Source organism: Somniosus microcephalus, chromosome 3, assembly GCF_052327205.1.
Source record: "Somniosus microcephalus isolate GS21.2 chromosome 3, FLI_Smic_1.0, whole genome shotgun sequence".
NCBI lineage: Eukaryota > Metazoa > Chordata > Chondrichthyes > Squaliformes > Somniosidae > Somniosus > Somniosus microcephalus.
The window spans coordinates 23262566-23280971 of record NC_140989.1 but is presented as its reverse complement, the minus strand read 5'-3'; the positions used below and the strand labels follow the sequence as shown (position 1 = coordinate 23280971).

General features: G+C 53.0%; 1 protein-coding gene across 3 annotated transcripts in view; it reads right to left on the bottom strand.

Annotated features, from left to right (window-relative positions):
- Nucleotides 1-3020: 3020 nt before the first annotated feature.
- LOC147120898 (NHS-like protein 1) overlaps nucleotides 3021-18406 on the bottom strand; it is a 160753-nt gene continuing 145367 nt past the window's right edge. For all 3 annotated transcript variants that reach the window (XM_085979304.1, XM_085979310.1, XM_085979317.1), the window contains 3 exons: nucleotides 14077-17286; nucleotides 9641-9758; nucleotides 3021-7279 (listed from right to left, as the gene is read on the bottom strand). In XM_085979304.1, the coding sequence (XP_085835430.1) occupies nucleotides 6484-7279; nucleotides 9641-9758; nucleotides 14077-17286 (4124 nt within the window). In that variant the 3' untranslated portion in view covers nucleotides 3021-6483. The remainder of the gene's footprint in view (nucleotides 7280-9640; nucleotides 9759-14076; nucleotides 17287-18406) is intronic.

Here is an 18406-nt window from a genome sequence, read left to right as displayed (position 1 = left end):
CGGAACAAGTAGATAAGGTGGTTAAAAAGGCATATGGGATACTTGCCTTCATTAGCCGAGGCATAGAATATAAGAGCAGGGAGGTTATGATGGAGCTGTACAAAACGCTGGTGAGGCCACAGCTGGAGTACTGTGTGCAGTTCTGGTCGCCTCACTATAGGAAGGATGTGATTGCTTTGGAGAGGGTGCAGAGAAGATTCACCAGGATGTTACCTGGGATGGAGCGCCTCAGCTATGAAGAAAGACTAAACAGGCTGGGGTTGTTTTCCTTGGAGCAAAGAAGGCTGAGGGGGGACCTGATTGAGGTGTACAAAATGATGAGGGGCATAGATAGGGTAGACAAAGAGGAACTTTTCCCCTTAGTAGGGGGGTCAATAACAAGGGGGCATAGATTCAGGGTAAGGGGCAGGAGATTTAGAGGGGATTTGAGGAGGAACTTTTTCACCCAGAGGGTGGTTGGAATGTGGAACTCAATGCCTAAAAGGGTGGTAGAGGCAGGAACCCTCACAACATTCAAGAAGCATTTGGATGAGCACTTGAAATGCCATTGCATACAAGGCTATGGACCAAATGCTGGAAAATGGGATTAGACTGGACAGGGATGGATGGGCGGCGCAGACACGATGGGCCGAAGGGCCTCTTTCTGTGCTGTAAAACTCTATGACTCTATGAAGGGAAAGGTGGATATTGGCTGGCCAGGGTAGGGGTCATGGCCTTAGTTAGGATGTTTGCATTTCTGCTGCTGAAAATTCATTGAAATTTTTAATAATTAACATCTCCTCATCATATCAAGCAATTATATCTCACCTCTAATTTAGAAAAATGCCCAAAGTGCTTCACAGAGGCATAATAATAAAATAAATGGACGCCTAGCCAAAGGAGGAGATTTTAAGGCTCTTAGAGGAGAGGGAGGTGGAGCGGTGGAAGGTGTTTAGGGAGGGAATTCCAGAGTGTGGGGCCTAGACGGCTGAAGGCATGGCCACCAATAGTGGGGCAAAGGGAGGGGGGTCCGGAGTCAGAGGAACGCAGAGTTTGAGGGAGGGATAGTAGGTGTGGAAGTGGTTACGGAGATACGTTGTGGAGAAACAATGATGGGCTTTAACCACAAGGATGAGAACTTTAAATGTTAGACATTGGGAGACCAGGAGCCAGTGCAGGTCAGGGTGGTCAGGGCGGGTGGGGGATGGGAGACCGGCCAGGAGAGCGTTGGAATAGTCGAGTCTGCAGGTGACAAAGGTATGGATGAGGGTTTCAGCAGCAGATGGGCTGAGGTAGGGGTGGAAGTGGGTGATGCTACTGAGGTGGAGGTAGGCGACATGGTGATGGTCGAGACAGATACCGGAGTACCTCACTCATACGGCCACTGTTCACTTGAGGCCAGATATCGAGCATTGGCAGGTAAGTCAACTGTGGGTACTGTCAGAGTTGCGTCTTTCAGATGAGACGTTAAACCGAGGCCCCATCTGCTCGCTCAGGTGGACGTAAAAGATCCCGTATCACTATTTCTAAGAAGAGCAGGGGAGTTCTCCCAGGTGCCCTGACCAATATTTATCCCTCAACCAACATCATTAAAGGAACCGGATTATCTGGTCATTGTCACATTGCTGTTTGTGGGAGCTTCCTGTGCGCAGATTGGCTGCCGCGTTTCCTACAACAGTGACTTCATTGGCTGTGAAGCGCTTTGGGACGTCCTGAGGTCGTGAATGGCGCTGTACAAATGCAAGAGATGTACAAGATTATGACGGGTTTGGATAGGCTAGACGGGGAAAGGCTGTTCCCACGAGTTAATGGTACAAGGACTAGGGGACACAGATTTAAGGTTTTGGGCAAGAGATACAGGGGGGACGTGACGAAAACCTTTTTAACGCAGCGAGTGGTGAGGACCTGGAACTCGCTGCCGACGGAAGTGGTGGAAGCGGAGACACTCAATGTTTTCAAGGGGAGACTGGATAGGCACTTGAAGGAAATAAACTTGCAGGGCTACGGGGATAGAGCGGGGGAATGGGACTGACTGGATTGCTCTGCAGAGAGCGGGCGCGGACTCGATGGGCCGAATGGCCTCCTTCTGTGCCGTATGACTCTAAGTTCCTTCTTTTAGCACATTGAGCAATATTTACCATGCTATCTAATAGTGGAAAAAAAAAGAGTACTGTCGAATTCTGGGATATATTAAAATGATACTAAAAAACTTAACTAGGGAGAACGCATTGGTAATCTATTATTTGTTTGTGTGAAAGAATGTTTTGAGAGTTATGCAGATGAGCTGAAAATCTTGCTTTATTTGAAGTGTGAAAACACGGCATCCGTTATCATCCTTCCATCTACAAAAAGAAAAGGCATTCTGAAAGGCCTCAGTGTTTCCAGTACATCCCACTGGGTCAAAAAAGGACCCTTCCATCCATCCATCCCTCCCTCCCACCCTCCTTCCCCCAATAAAAGCAGACACAAGACACAGTAGAGACAGGAAGGAAAGGAGCAAGCCCCCCTTCTCTCTCTTTCTCTGTACTAAAATAAATAACCTACAAACTTTCAATTAAAAAAAAAACACAAAATACTAAAATGTACAAATTTCCAAAACGTATGTTTACAAAGGGATCCCAAAAAAGAGGCCATTTTACAATCTCTGTACACGTACAAACAGTATATAAAGGGCGAACTGCAAGGAGAGAAACATCTCTTCCGTTTGACAAGTCCAACTGGATCCTGACTTTGGTGCCTGTATCAAATACGAGTGTGTCAGCCTCGCTTTAATTCAATATGTAAGGCTTTGCTTGTGCAGCATTGCACAAAATCGAAAGATTATCTTTATTTTTTTTTAAAAACTCTCCGAAGGTTTCTCGAAAAATACTGCAGGCAATTTTTCTTTTTAGAAAAGACTCTGTATCTTTGGTAACTGAATGTCAGCAAGTATCACAGGACTTAGAATATTCAAGTCAAATTTTTATCTGCAATATTGTCTCGAGCAACAATTAACCAGCCTCCCCTCCCGCCCCCCCCCCCCCCCCACCCCGGCCCCTCATTCTCTTCCCCAGCTCCCTCCCCTCTCTGATTTTTTTCCTCCTCGTTGACGCTCACTCTGCTCTACAGTACCCAAGTAGTCATACGCTAAAGTATAGCATTGCGTATCAGCGGGTCGTTCGACTGGGAGAGGCATCACAGTTCAATCCGGCAACCACCCTCCCCACGCCCCAATGTCCAGACACGTGTACGCTAAGCTAGCAATTAGGAGCACGAATCCTGCCTCGTTTGCTCCCTTCGCTGCTGCTGGGGGCACCGCTCAGGCCAACTATAGCGCAGCCCCATCAGATTGACCCTGGATACCACGCCATTTTCCCACTAAACCATCAAGGAGATCAGTTTCCATTTGATATCCACTGCTGGCAGAGTTAGGACTATCAAATCTAAATTTTGGAATCAACGGCGAGTTTAACGGCGCTGGCCGTTACTAGTGTGTAAATCGGCCAGCAGCGTGTGGCGAGGAAGCGATACCCAGTGAAGTGTGAATCGCCACAAGTTGCTGGACGATTTGCGTCGCTAGCCTCGTGAAAACGGCAGCTTGCCCTCAACCTCGCCGTGAGTTTCGTGAAATTGTGTTAGCGAAAGGAGGGTTATGTGCAGTACTGGTGTTCGGTGGCAGCCTCAGTCGATATGCTCCGACGCGGCTAGTAGCACCTGGGAATCTGCGGACCCAGGGAAAGGTGGAGGCGGGGCGGGGCGGGTGAGAGTGCTAGACGTGTTTTCAGCAGGCTGTGTGGAGGAGGCACTTAACGTGACAAGTGTTGTGAGGCAACTGCCCGGTCGGCACTTCTGTATGGAGCTCGGGGCTGGACCCTGAGGAAGGCACAGACACGGAGACCGGGCGCTACTTGGAATGTGCTGTGCAAGGGGAGGTGGTCAGGGGGGTCAGGCTGCGAGTAATAATGACAAGGAATGGCTTCCGTGCAGTGACTGAGTGTCTTACAGTGAGTGGACTGTCAGGGGGGGAAGGATGTACGATCCCTATGGCTACAAATGGGAAGGCTAGGAAGTTGAATGAGTGCTAGCTGGGAAAGTACCTCAAGCGAAGGCGAAAGCTGGGACGGTGGAACTTTGTATAATCAAGGGGCAACCACAAGGCCGATAGCTGCGGGAGGAGGGAGCACAATTAGTGAGTAAGGGTTGTGTGGAGTTGATGTCCAGCCTTACTTATTATGGCAGATCGATTGAGATTTCGTGGCCAAACAAGAGTACTGCACCAAACCTAGTTACAATAAACAGGCGGCTCAGTTTCCACAGCTTCTATCCATTCCTGGAGTGTCAACCAGCCATGTGACTGCACACATGGCTAGACCCCAACATTGGTACCAACCCACAGGTAAAGGTCCAACCAACTGGGGGTCAGACTGGGTCCCATGGGTCTGGTCAGGGGTAGTGTTAATGACACACCTGTACTAGGGACACCTTGCGCCATTGATTCAGGTTGGGATCACCGCAGGCGCCCTGATTGGTCGTCAGGGAGGTGGGCAGAGGCTAGGACAGTGGGCTCATGGTTAGAATTGGGCTGGTATGGCATGAAACGGGCTTTCTTCAGTGCAGGGTCTGTGCAGCCCCATCGCTAATCTAGCTGGTTAGTTTTACTAATTCAGTGACAATAGAGAAAAATAAGACAAATTGGGGGGGCGGTGGGTCAAAAATAATTTGTATTAAATTGAGTGGATACAGGAACATCTGAATCCCAGCAGGGCCCTGTTAATGGGTCCTTCATTTTCTTCCCCCTTTCCGAGTTCCTCTCCTCTCCTCTCTTGAAGGCAGTGAGTGACTCAGTCTGCTGTACAGTCTCACAGGTGGTGGGTACCTCAGCCAGTTGGCCACTGCGAGTGGCCCTTCATTGTGAACGTTGGCGAGGCCCAGCCTGACCCCGCTGCCCTTTCCAGCCAGAGTCTCAATCGGAAGTGGCAACTCCAACTGATTAGTATTTTATCACCACACCCCGCACCCCTCCCCCGCCCCCTCGGGGATACTTAAGCCAACTGTACCCGTCCTGGCTGAGCTAACTGAGCACGGACCAGGCATCGAACTAGGGACCCTCCTGGTCGGAATAACCCGATGCAATGCTGGGTGCCACATTTAAGCATTAAGGGCGCAAGAGCTCGACTTACTTTTAACCCACAGTTACTACCTCCACTTTTATTGCTACAGAAATTGGTAAGGCTCCAATCTAAATACTACACTGACCCTCAAGCACGGACTCTCCAGTTACAGTACTTACTATTTCCTCCCTTCCATTACTAAGGGATGGAGACTGTGGAGGAGCAAGGACCAGCTGGAGGCCATGCCTCCATTACACTGCCCAATTTCAGAGCTTAGGCCTCTAGCTGACCTCGACCAGCTCAGTCGACACCCTCTCCCAGAACCTGTCTACTCACCAACAGTGCAAGTCACTCTACACCTCAGCTCCACTGAGAAAAGGAAATAAATATTTTCCACAAAAAAAAAACACCTCTCTGAAGACATCAAAAAAACCTCTCGGCCTCCTCGCCCTCGCCCTGTAGTGTTTTCTTGTTTTGCTCTTTTCTTTCTCCCTCTTCCTCTTCATCTCTCCATCAATTCCAGATTCCAAAGCCACCTTCCCCGTGCCATCTAACAGCTTCTCCCTACCACCTCTAATTACACCCAGCAGCCTTAAGCCCAGCTTAATCACAAAAAAAGATGAAGACACAACGAAAGGCGTCCGCCACACAGTCGATGGCGCAACAATGGCTTTCGCTCACGTCCTCCGCGACCGTTTCCCACCGAACGAAGGAGGACGTTCTTTTCCCCTGTTATTGCAACACTTCAAAAAGAAAAAGTACTTCATTGGCTGTAAAAGCGCTTCGGGACACCCAGGCAAGTGGACGGTATTCCATCACCCTCCTGACTTGAGCCTCGCAGATGGTGGAAAGGCTTTGGGGAGTCAGGAGGTCAGACACTCGCCGCAGAATACCCAGCCTCTGACCTGCTCTTGTTGCCACAGTGTTTATGTGGCTGGTCCAGTTAAAAGTTTCTGGTCAATGGTGACCCCCCCCCAGGATGTTGATGGTGGGGGGATTCAACGACGGTAAAGCCGTTGAATGTCAAGGGGAGGTGGTTAGACTCTCTCTTGGCGGCGATATAAATGCAATGTCCTTCGTTCCAGCACATGGCTGACACCGCCCCTCATTTCCCACATTACAACAGTGACTCCACTTCAAAAGTAGTTCATTGACTGCAAAACGCTTTGAGACGTCCGGTGGTCGTGAAAGGCGCTATAGAAATGCGAGTCTTCCTTTCGCACGTTCCCTTCCCCTTCCGCCATTTGCACAGCTCAGCGGGGCCTTGCTCTTTAGGCTTCTCTCCTCCGCTGGTGTTTGCCCTCAGTCAGCCTTCGCACTGTGTCCTGGACTTTAAAATGAAAATTAAAAAATAAAAGTTGGGGAATAAAATCAGTCTTTCTTTGTGTTTCTTTTTTTTTTGTGTGTGTCTCTTTCACGAGTCCCAGTCCTGGTTCGCACGTTCTGGTGTTAAAATGCCGGCGCCGTTCTGGGCCGGGGAAAGGTCCGTTGCCCGGCGCGACCAGCCCACGTGACCGCCAAGGCCGCTCAGCTCCGGCGCTCCCATTGGCTCCCGCGTCGGTCGCGCCTCCGCCAGGCTGCTGGTAGCGCCGCTGCTGCCATTGACACCGGTGACGATGTCGCCCTCGCTGTGGCGCCGCCCGTCGCCGTCCGGGCGCTGACCCTCGGCGGCCTCCGATGTCTCGGCCTCGCCCTCACAGATGACGGTCATGGGGCTGCTGTGGAGCCGGTGGAGGTGGAGCCGCCCGCCGTACCGGCTGCTGGCGGCCGAGGGCGGGGTCCGCGAGCGGCCGTGCCGGAGCACCGCCGGCCCCGCGCCCCGGGGCACCGGGCCCTCGTGCCAGGCCCACTCCTCGCGTGGGCTGCGGCCCCGTTGCCCCGGCGACCGGCAGTCGGCCGGGCTCCAGCCCTCGGGCCGGGCCACCTCGGGCGAGAGCTCTCCCAGCCGGTGCCTGGGGTCGCTGCTCCTCAGCATCTCAGCCGCCGACATGCGGCAGCCCGCCTCCGGCCGGGTGCCCTTCTTCAGCAGCAGGGCCTTGAAGCTGTCGCTGCTGGTGCTGGATTTGCGCAGGCTCCTCTGGATGGACCCCGCCTGCCTCAAGGTCCCCGGGCTGGCGATGTTGCCCGTGGGAGTCACGGGGGGTGAAGGGGACAGCGTCTTCGTGAGCTCATCCTCGGTATCTTTCCGGCCCAGGACCCGCCTTTTGGACCTAAAGGTGCGAAACACAATCTTAAAACTTTCTCCTTTATTGTTACACAATAAAAACATATTAGTAGAGATAGAGAGCGCTAGAGAGATAGATAGAAACATAGAAGATAGGAGCAGGAGTAGGCCATTCGGCCCCTCGAGCCTGTTCCGCCATTTAATGAGATCATGGCTGATCATCCAAATTCAGTACCCGGTCCCTGCTTTCTCCCCATACCCCTTGATCCCTTTCGTCTTAAGAAATATATCTAACTCCTTCTTGAATATATTTAATAAGTTGGCCTCAACTGCCTTCTGTGGTAGAGAATTCCACAGGTTCACCACTCTCTGGGTGAAGAAATTCCTCCTCATCTCTGTCCTAAATGGCTTATCTTTAGACTGTGACCCCTGGTTCTGGACTCCCCGACCATCGGGAACATCCTTCCTGCATCTAGTCTGTCTAGTCCTGTTAGAATTTTATAAGTTTCAATGAGATCCCCTCTCATTCTTCTAAACTCCAGCAAGTATAAGCCCAATCGACCCAATCTCTCCTCATACGTCATTCCTGCCATCCCAGGTATCAGCCTGGTGAATCTTCGCTGCACTCCCTCCATGGCAAGAACATCCTTCCTCAGATAAGGCGACCAAAACTGCACAGAATACTCAAGGTGTGGTCTCACCAAGGCCCTGTACAACTGCAGCAAGACAGCCTTGCTCCTGTACTCGAACCCTCTCGCTACGAAGGCCAACATAGCGATCTTAAAACTTTCTCCTTTATTGTTACACAGTAAAAACATATTAGCATTGATGGAGAAAGAGGGGTAGATAGATAGCGATAGATAGAATAAAGAGGGAGAGATAGAGAGTAGGTAGAGTGATAGAGATATAGAGAGAGTGATAGATATATATCCAGAGATAGACAGATGATCGCCACTCCATGATATCAGCATTAATATCAATTACATATAAGAAGGGGAACATTTTGCAGGGCTATGGGGAAAGAGCAGGGGAGTGGGATTGATTGGAGAGCTCTTTCAAAGAGCCGGCACAGGCACGATGGGCCGAGTGGCCTCCTTCTGCACTGTATCATCTAGCTGAGCAAAGGAATGCCCTTACATAGAATTCAGAAGAATGAGAGGCGATCTTATCGAAACATATAAGATTGTGAGGGGGCTTGATCGGGTGGATGCGGGGAGGATGTTTCCACTGATGGGTGAGACTAGAACTAGGGGGTATAATCTTAGAATAAGGGGCTGCCCTTTCAAAACTGAGATGAGGAGAAACTTCTTCACTCAGAGGGTAGTAAATCTATGGAATTTGCTACCCCAGAGAGCTGTGGAAGCTGCAACATTAAATAAAATGGAGATAGACAGTTTCCTAGCAGATAAGGGAATTAGGGGTCACGGGGAGAGGGCAGGGAAGTGGACGTGAGTCTAGATTCAGATCAGCCATGATCCTATTGAATGGCGGAGCAGGCCCGAGGGGCCGTATGGCCTACTCCTGCTCCTATTTCTTATGTTCTTATTACAACACCAAAACAGGCCATTTGGTCCAGCTGGTCTGTGCTCCACCCGAGCCTCCTCCCACCCTACTTCAGCTCACTGTTTCAGCATATCCTTCGATTCCTTTCCACCTCGTGTGTTTATCGGGCTTCCACTTAAAGGCATTTCTGCTATTCGCCTCAACCACTCCCTGTGGTGGCGAGTTCCACACTGTACCCACTCTCTGAGTGTGTAGGCCGCAATAATGCGACCTCCCCCCGTACCTACAAAGAGTGAGTCACCTCATACCCAGAACAATTCCAGACCCCCAGAAACATAAAAGGGATTCGCAGACCCACAAGTGAAACCTCGCAAAATGAAGGCTCCAAGGTACACAAAAAAAACCAGGGCCCCTCCTCTCAGATCCTTCTGCCTCCATCCCCTCCCCAAGTCTGGAGACTTGGAAGTTTCACCTTCGAGCCCGGATGGTGAGAAATGGCTGCTTCCTGATTGGGAGATTTTGGATGGAGGGGGGGGGGGTTTCTCCTGATCGGCCTTCGGAGTAAACCACATTTACATGGCTTTATCCAAATTCCCGCCACTAACGTTCCAAAGCTGATCAAAGAGGCAGGACCCAGAAGGAGCTTCCACAGAGAGGCATTTACAGGCCGCAGTTAGCCCACGTGCTGCCCCTTAGGGCAATCAAGCAAGTTCCAGGCGAATCACGTGTCATACTGAACTAACACCCCCGCCCACCACATATCCCAAGGGCCCGCGGAGCAAAAGAGCAGGAAAGACATCAAATCAAACTTCAGGCGATAAACAAAAAAAAAAATCTTGGCCATCGCCTTCAGGCTGAGATTCGCTCAATCATCAGTGCAAAGACTTCTCACTCCAGTCCGTACCTGTGAATCACTGCAAACAAGTCCTCAGTTGTCCTGGACCGGCTGGGAGTGCTCGGATCTTCACCACTCGCTCCACAGCTGTTTGTAAGGCTGGAGGAACTGGCTTCAAACACATCACCTGTCAAAGACCAGAATTTAAACTCCAGCCACTGGATGGTGCAGGCAGCACAGTGAAATACCAGACACCTGTCATCTATAACACTCTTACAAACCCTCACCTCCTGTAAACCCTGTAACACTCTTGCACCCATTGTACCCCCAAACTCTATAAACTCTTACATCCCATCATACCCTCTAAACACTAACATTCCCACTTGTACGATAGCAAAATACTGCAGATGTTGGAAATCCGAAATAACAACAGAAAATGCTGGAAAAACTCAGCAGGTCAGGCAACATCCGTGGAGAGAAATTTGAGTTGACGTTTCGGGTTGGACCCTTCTTCAAAACTGGAAAGAAACTAGATCGGAGGCAGGGCTATCTTTTGCCCTGCCAGTACACTTTACACCTAATCCCAGCCTATTACCATCTCGTCTAGCTTCTAATCTCTTTTACTTCTTTTGTTTCTTTTATTCTTTTGTCCGATCGCAGCCCTGCCTCCGATCTAGTTTCTTTTCTTTCCAGTTTTGAAGAAGGGTCCAACCCGAAACGTCAACTCAAATTTCTCTCCACGGATGTTGCCTGACCTGCTGAGTTTTTCCAGCATTTTCTGTTGTTATTTAACATTCCCACTTGTACTGTCTCATCATTATAACAGTCTGTTGCTCCCGATATCCTCCATCAACCCTATAACACTTACACCCCCTCATATTTGCCCACCCTAAGGGGGGGTGGGGAGCCGGAAGGGATGGGAGAGGAATGGACGGGAGGGGATGGGAGAGGAATGGACGAGGAAGGGATGGGAGGGGATGGGAGAGGAATGGACGGGAGGGGATGGGAGAGGATGGGATAGAAACATAGAAGGTAGGAGCAGGAGTAGGCCATTCGGCCCTTCGAACCTGCTCCGCCATTCAATGAGATCATGGCTGATCATCCAAATTCAGTACCCTGTCCCCGCCTTCTCCCCATATCCCTTGATCCCTTTAGCCTCAAGAAATATATCCAACTCTTTCTTGAATATATTTAATGAACTGGCCTCCACCGCCCTCTGTGGTAGAGAATTCCACAGGTTCACCACTCTCTGGGTGAAGAAATTCCTCCTCATTTCAGTCCTAAATGGCTTACCCCTTATCCTTAGACTGTGACCCCTGGTTCTGGACTCCCCGGCCATCAGAAACATCCTTCCTGTATCTAGTCTGTCCAGACCTGACACAATTTTATAGGTTTCGATGAGATCCCCTCTCAATCTTCTAAACTCCAGTGAGTATAAGCCCAATCGACACAATCTCTCCTCATACGTCATTCCTGCCATCCCAGGTATCAGCCTGGTGAATCTTTGCTGCACTCCCTCCATGGCAAGAACGTCCTTCCTCAGGTAAGGTGACCAAAACTGCACACAATACTCAAGGTGCGGCCTCACCAAGGCCCTGTACAACTGTAGCAAGACATCCTTGTTCCTGTACTCGAACCCTCTCGCTACGAAGGCCAACATACCATTTGCCTTCTTAACTGCCTGCTGCACCTGCATGCTTACCTTCAGCGACTGGTGCACAAGGACGCCCAGGTCTCTTTGCACTTCCCCTTCTCCCAATCTATTGCCATTCAAATAATAATCTGCCTTCCTGTTTTTGCCACCAAAGTGGATAACCTCACATTTATCCACATTATAGTGCATTTGCCATGTTTCTGCCCAATCACCCAACCTGTCCAAATCGTACTGGAGTTTCACGACATCCTCCTCACAGCTTACCCTCCCACCCAGCTTTGTGTCGTCTGCAAATTTGGAGATATTACATCCAATTCTCTCGTCCAGATCATTAATATATATTGTGAACAGCTGGGGTCCTAGGACCGATCCTTGCGATACCCCACTAGTCACTGCCTGCCACTCGGAAAACGACCCGTTTATTCCAACTCTCTGCCTTCTGTCCGCCAACCAGTTCTCTATCCAAGTCAATACCTTGCCCCCCAATCCCATGTGCCTTAATTTTGCACGCTAATCTCTTATGTGGGACCTTATCGAAAGCCTTCTGAAAGTCCAAATACACCACATCCACTGGTTCTCCCTTATCTATTTTACCAGTTACATCCTCAAAAAATTCCAGTAGATTAGTCAAGCATGATTTACCTTTTGTAAATCCATGTTGGCTTTGTCCAATCCTGTCACTGCTTTCCAAGTGCTCTGCTATTACATCTTTTATAATGGACTCTAGCATTTTCCCCACTACCGATGTCAGGCTTACCGGTCTATAATTCCCCGCTTTTTCTCTACCACCTTTTTTGAATAGTGGGGTAATGGCCGAGGAAGGGACGGGAGGGGATGGGAGAGGAATGGACGAGGAAGGGATGGGAGGGGATGGGAGAGGAAGGGATGGGAGGGGATGGAAGAGGAAGAGATGGGAGAGGAATGGACGGGAGGGGATGGGAGGGGAAGGGATGGGAGGAGATGGGAGAGGAATGGACGGGAGGGGATGGGAGAGGAAGGGATGGGAGGAGATGGGAGAGGAATGGACGGGAGGGGATGGGAGAGGAAGGGATGGGAGAGGAATGAACGAGGAAGGGCTGGGAGAGGAATGGATGGGAGGGGAAGGGACGGGAGTGGAATGGACGGGGAGGGAATGGGAGAGGAATAGACGGGAGGGGATGGGAGAGGAATGGATGGGAGGGGAAGGGACGGGAGTGGAATGGACGGGGAGGGAATGGGAGAGGAATAGACGGGAGGGGATGGGAGAGGAATGGATAGGAGGGGATTGGACGGGAGGGGATGGGAGAGGAATGGACGAGGAAGGGATGGGAGGGGAATGGAAACGTAGAAGATAGGAGCAGGAGTAGGCCATTCGGCCCCTCGAGCTTGTTCCACCATTTAATGAAATCATGGCTGATCATCCAAATTCAGTATCCTGTCCCTGCTTTCTCCCCATATCCCTTGATCCCCTTAGCCTTAAGAAATATATCGAACTCCTTCTTGAATATACTGAATGAATTGGCCTCAACTGTCTTCTGTGGTAGAGAATTCCACAGGTTCACCACTCTCTGGGTGAAGTAATTCCTCCTCATCTCTGTCCTAAATGGCTTACTCCTTATCTTTAGACTGTGACCCCTGGTTCTGGACCCCCCCCGCCATCGGGAACATCCTTCCTGCATCTAGTCTGTCTAGTCCTGTTAGAGTTTTATAATTTCAATGAGATCCCCTCTCATTCTTCTAAACTCCAGCGAGTATAAGCCCAATCGGCCCAATCTCTCCTCATACGTCATTCATGCCATCCCAGGTATCAGCCTGGTGAATATTTGCTGCACTCCCTCCATGGCAAGAACATCCTTCCTCAGATAAGTTGCCCAAAACTGCACACAATACTCAAGGTGTGGTCTCACCAAGGCCCTGTACAACTGCAGCAAGACATCCTTGTTCCTGTACTCAAATCCTCTTGCTATGAAGGCCAACATACCATTTGCCTTCTTAACTGCCTGCTGCACCTGTATGCTTACCTTCAGCGACTGGTGCACAAGGACACCCAGGTCTCGTTGCATTTCTCCTTTTCCCAATCTATTGACGTTCAGATAATAATCTGTCTTCCTATTTTTGCCACCAAAGTGGATAACCTCGCATTTATCCACATTATACTGCATCTGCCATGCATCTGCCCAATCACCCAACCTGTCCAAATCATACTGGAGTTTCTCTGCATCCTCCTCACAGCACACACGCCCACCCAGCTTTGTGTCATCTGCAAACCTGGAGATGTTACATCTAGTTCCCTCGTCTAGATCATTTAATATATATTGTGAATAGCTGGGGTCCTAGCACCGATCCCTGCAGTACCCAACTAGTCACTGCCTGCCACTCGGAAAAAGACCCATTTATTCCAATTCTTTGCTTCCTGTCTGCCAACCCGTTCTCTATCCAAGTCAGTACCTTACCCCCAATCCCATGTGCTTTAACTTTGCATGCTAATCTCTTATGCGGGACCTTATCGAAAGCCTTCTGTAAGTCCAAATACACCACATCCACTGGTTCTCCCTTATCTATTCTACCAGTTACATCCTCAAAAAATTCCAGTAGATTAGTCGAGCATGATTTACCTTTTGTAAAATGGAAGAGGAATGGATCGGAGGGGAATGGACAGGGAAGGGATGGAAGGGGAATGGAAGATGGATGGATGGGAGGGGAATGGACGAGGAAGGAATGAGGGGAATGGAAGATGCAGGGATGAGAATGGAATGGAAGGGGCAGGGATGAGAAAGGATGGGAGGGCAGGAGAAGGGAGAAAGTGGAGAGAAGGAGGGACAGAAGGGGAGGGGGAATGAACAGGAAAATAAATTTGAGTTAGAAATCTTACCCATTTCATCATCTTGGCAAGTTATTGTGCTGCTCTCTTCCATATTCTCACAAGTGCTTGAGGTGTCTGTTGCCTGTTCTTCTTGCACACTAGGATTTTCCCGGCTTTCCTCCAGCACCTTCTCCACATCCCTCTGATCGGCTTCCCGTGCCTCATGCCGCACTGTGTCCTCAGATCTCCCGGCAGAATGGGAGCTGCCAGAGTCCGCCTCCGCGTTCTGGGGTGATGGTTGGTCTTCGTTGGTCCCAGCAGATATTGTCGTGGCAGCCGCGGCCTCTGCTGCCGACTCCGAGATGGGCGGTGCCCATTTCTCTTGAGCTACCAAATTCCATGGTGACGGCGGGACAAGTAGACTCAACTTGGGTTTCCTGGCGATCGGTGGCGGCATTTTGCTGGGCGATTTGGCGTTAGGCTTTTCGGGTGTCAGTGCCCTCTCTGGATCTTGCCCTATATCAATCCTGGCATCGGTGCCTTTGCTCTGGGCAATGGGAGTAGAGCTATAGGGCAATGGCTCCACTGTGGGCTCTAGCTTGCTTTCAGCCACTGCCTCAGGTGTGTCCAAGAGTGCTAATGCTTCAGGTCCATCCACGCCGCCAACCTCGCTTTCAGAGCTGAGTGCCAGGTTGCCGCCAGACGCCGCCGGTGCATTGGCGGCCACTGCGTTGGCCTCACGTTGGCGTTTGGCAAACCTGCGAAGGGAGGAAGGACGCTGCAGCACAGCTGGTTTCTGTTGCGGCGGAGACAGCGGCAGCTCTGGTTTGTCCTGCGGCTTCGGCCTGGGGTTCGGCTCCTCCGCCTGCCTCGGGGGCTCTGCCTGTTCCTTCCTCCTCACGGACCTCAGCTGGATCATCTGCAGAGCTTGGGGTGTAATGAGGGGCAGCACCATCGCTGGCTTGCAGCCCTCAACCTGGTCGGCCGGGGCCTTGGGCTCCCCCCTGTAGGGGTGGGCGGGCGAGTGTGGGGGTGGCTTCGTGCGCTTGAGCCCCTTCAGATCCAGAGGGGGAGCAGGAGGGGGTAGCGTGGGCAGAGGGGGAGCAGGAGGGGGTAAGGTGGGCAGAGGGGGAGCAGGAGGGGGTAAGGTGGGCAGAGGGGATGCAGGAGGGGGTAACGTGGGCAGAGGGGGAGCAGGAGGGGGTAACGTGGGCAGAGGGGGAGCAGGAGGGGGTAACGTGGGCAGAGGGGGAGCAGGAGGGGGTAACATGGGCAGAGGGGGAGCAGGAGGGGGAGGAGGATGAAGGTCAGGAGCACTCAATGATGCTGGAGGAGCGTTCGAGGGAGCAGCTGTCCTGTCTGCCGCCTGATGCCGGGAATCGGAGGCAATTGAGGACAGGGATGCAGAAGATGATGAGACCGACACAGAGGACAGCAGCGAGGACTTGCGCTCGGGCACTTTGGGCTTTGGCTTAGCAGGCCCCGACGACACCCGCCGTGAGAACATGGGGGCTGGGTTCAGCATGGTGGGAGTGTTGCACTGGCTGGAGTAACCGCTCGATGGCGAAGTCACGCCGTGGGACTTGTCGGGGGACGAGCTCTTAGGCTTGGCCAGATTGTTGGCCGTGGGCGGCCCGCAGGCCCGCGGCAGGTCATCGTGCGTGTCGTCCCAGGCGCCGGCCCGGGGACCCTCATCTTCGGTCCTCCCGCCGCCCCCATCGGTGTAATAGGCCCAGGGGTCGCCGTACTCTGAGCGCAGGCTGCTGGTCTCGCTCTGGGAGGGCGTGGCTGCGCCGGTAGAGTAGGCGTTGCTGGCAGTGGTGGAGCGGCCGCTGCTGTTGCTGCCCCCGGCGCTAGCGCTGCTCTGGCTGCGGGGCCGCATGACCCAGGGGTCACGGCCGTCGCCGGGGGAGGGGCTGGGGGAGGCAGAGGGCCCGTCCCGGCACTTGAGGTTGACCTCCAGCGAGCGCTGCAGGGTGGCTATGAGCGACTCGCTGAGCACGGGGCGACTGCCCTTGGCCTTCTTGCGCAGCGAGTCAGTGCGGGCGGGGGGCAGGGGCGGCTTCTTGGTCTTCTTCAGCGATATGCTGCGCCCGAGGGAGCGGTCGCTGTAGTCGGACCGGCTGTCGAGGCCCCGCCGACCTTTGCCCTCGCTGCGCGTCCTGACCGTAACCTCCGCGGGTGAGAAGTGCGTCTCCGAGTACCGGGAGCTCCAGTCCTCCTTAGTCGGAGGAGGGGGGAGAGGGAGGTCTGAACCGTTGTAAGCGTGACAGACAGGGGTCCGGCAGCCTGAGGTCATGACCCGTGGCTCTGGGGAGGAGTGGTTGGCGCTGGCCGGTGTCCCGCACGCCCAGTGCTCTGTCGTACAGCTGTTCTCCGGCCGCCCCGCCCGGGCAGAGCTGGCCTTCACGCCACCCTCGCGGGCGCGGTGGGGATCCAGCAGCTCGACCCCCGGGCCTGGCGTGAGGGAGACAGCCGAGTCGCTGCGGGAAGGGGGCGGGACGGTGTCGGAGGTCGGGGAGTGCCGGGGTGAGCCGCTGCCACCCCCGCCGCCGCTGCTGCCGCTCCAGTTGCCGCTGGAGGAGTGGTGTTCCTCCCGCGGGCCCCCGGCGCTGCCCAGGGCCGCGGCAGTGAGGGGGGTGGGGACGGCGCAGCGTGGTGGAGAGGAGCCGGCCCGACTCCGCGCGGTGCGTATGGCCACCACCTCGGCCGTCGAGGACAGTGTGGCGTGGGCGATGATCCGGGTAGAGCGCGCGGCGCGGGGCGAGACCGCACGGGCCGGCCCGGCGATCTCCTCGGCGACGGCCTGGCGGCTTCGTATCTCCTGGGACTTCGGCCTGGGCAGAGTGCCCGTCCTGGGCTGGGTCACTGAGCCATCCACTCGCAGCTTGCCTACCCGCCCGGGCAGCGTGCCGAACAGCTCCTCCGGCTTGCCGACGGTGCAGCGGACGTTGTCCAGGGCGTGCAGCGAGACCCTGGCTCCCGGGCGCGGCAGGCTGTGGAAACGCAGGTCTCCGTTGGGGTGCAGAGTGCCGGTCCCGTTGCTGGCGGTCGACATGTTGCCCGACGAGCTGGACAGCTGGGTCGCGATGCCGTGCCCCTTCTGCGCTCGGATCCTTCGGACGGACGGTGGCACCACCTTGACCTCGTCAGTCTGGCAGGAAGAGTCCCTGGTTGCTGACCGCACCCTGGAAGAATTGCTGCTCTCCAGACGGCTCATGGTGGAATACTGGCCCGGTAGGACGACAGAGTGACCTCTGACCGGGGTCTGCCCAGTGCCTGCCATCAAAACAAATACATACTTATATAACCACAGCTGAGAAAAGCTCAGTGAACAAATGAGCTGCCAAGAGGCCTTTTATGGAGCAAATATCTAAAGTAACTTTCCTAGTACTTGTGCTGCACACCAACTTGCATTTATATAGCGCCTTTAATGGAGCGAAATGTCCCAAGGCACTTAACTGGAGTGTAATCAAACAATATCTGACACCGAGCCACATACATTCCAACAGGACTAGACAGACTAGATGCAGGAAGGATGTTCCCGATGGCCGGGGAGTCCAGAACCAGGGGTCACAGTCTAAGGATAAGGGGTAAGCCATTTAGGACAGAGATGAGGAGGAATTTCTTCACCCAGAGAGTGGTGAAACTGTGGAATTCTCTACCACAGGCCAATTCATTAAATATATTCAAGGAATTAGATATATTTCTTAAGGGGATCAAGGGATATGGGGAGAAAGCAGGGACAGGCTACTGAACTTGGATGATCAGCCATGATCGCATTGAATGGCGGAGCAGGCTCGAGGGGCCGAATGGCCTACTCCTGCTCCTATCTTCTATACGGAGATATTAGGACAGAGGTAGGTTTTAAAGGAGCGTCTTAAAGGTGGAGAGACGGAGAGGTTTAGGGAGGGAATTCCAGAGCTTAGGGCCCAGACAGCTGAAGGCACGGCCGGCAATGGTGGAGCGATGAAAATCGGGGATGCTCAAGAGGCCAGAATTGGAGGAGCGCAGAGATCGCGGAGGGTTGTGGGGCTGGAGGAGATTACAGAGTTAGGGAGGGGGCGAGGCCATGGAGGGATCTGTAAACAAGGATGAGCGTTTTAAAATCGAGGTGTTGCCTTTTGAGGGAGTCAATGTAGGTCAGCGAGCACAGGGGTGAGGGGTGAACAGGACCTGGTGCGAGTTAGGATGCGGGCCCAAGTTTGGATGAGCTCAAGTTGAGGGTGGAAGGTGGGAGACCGACCAGGAGTGTGTTGGAATAGTCGAGTCTAGAGGCAACAAAGGCACGGATGTGGGTCACAGCAGCAGATGAGCTGAGGCCGGGGCGGAGACGGGCGATGTTACAGAGGTGGAAGTAGGCGGTCTTGGTGACGGAGAGGATATGGGTTCGGAAGAC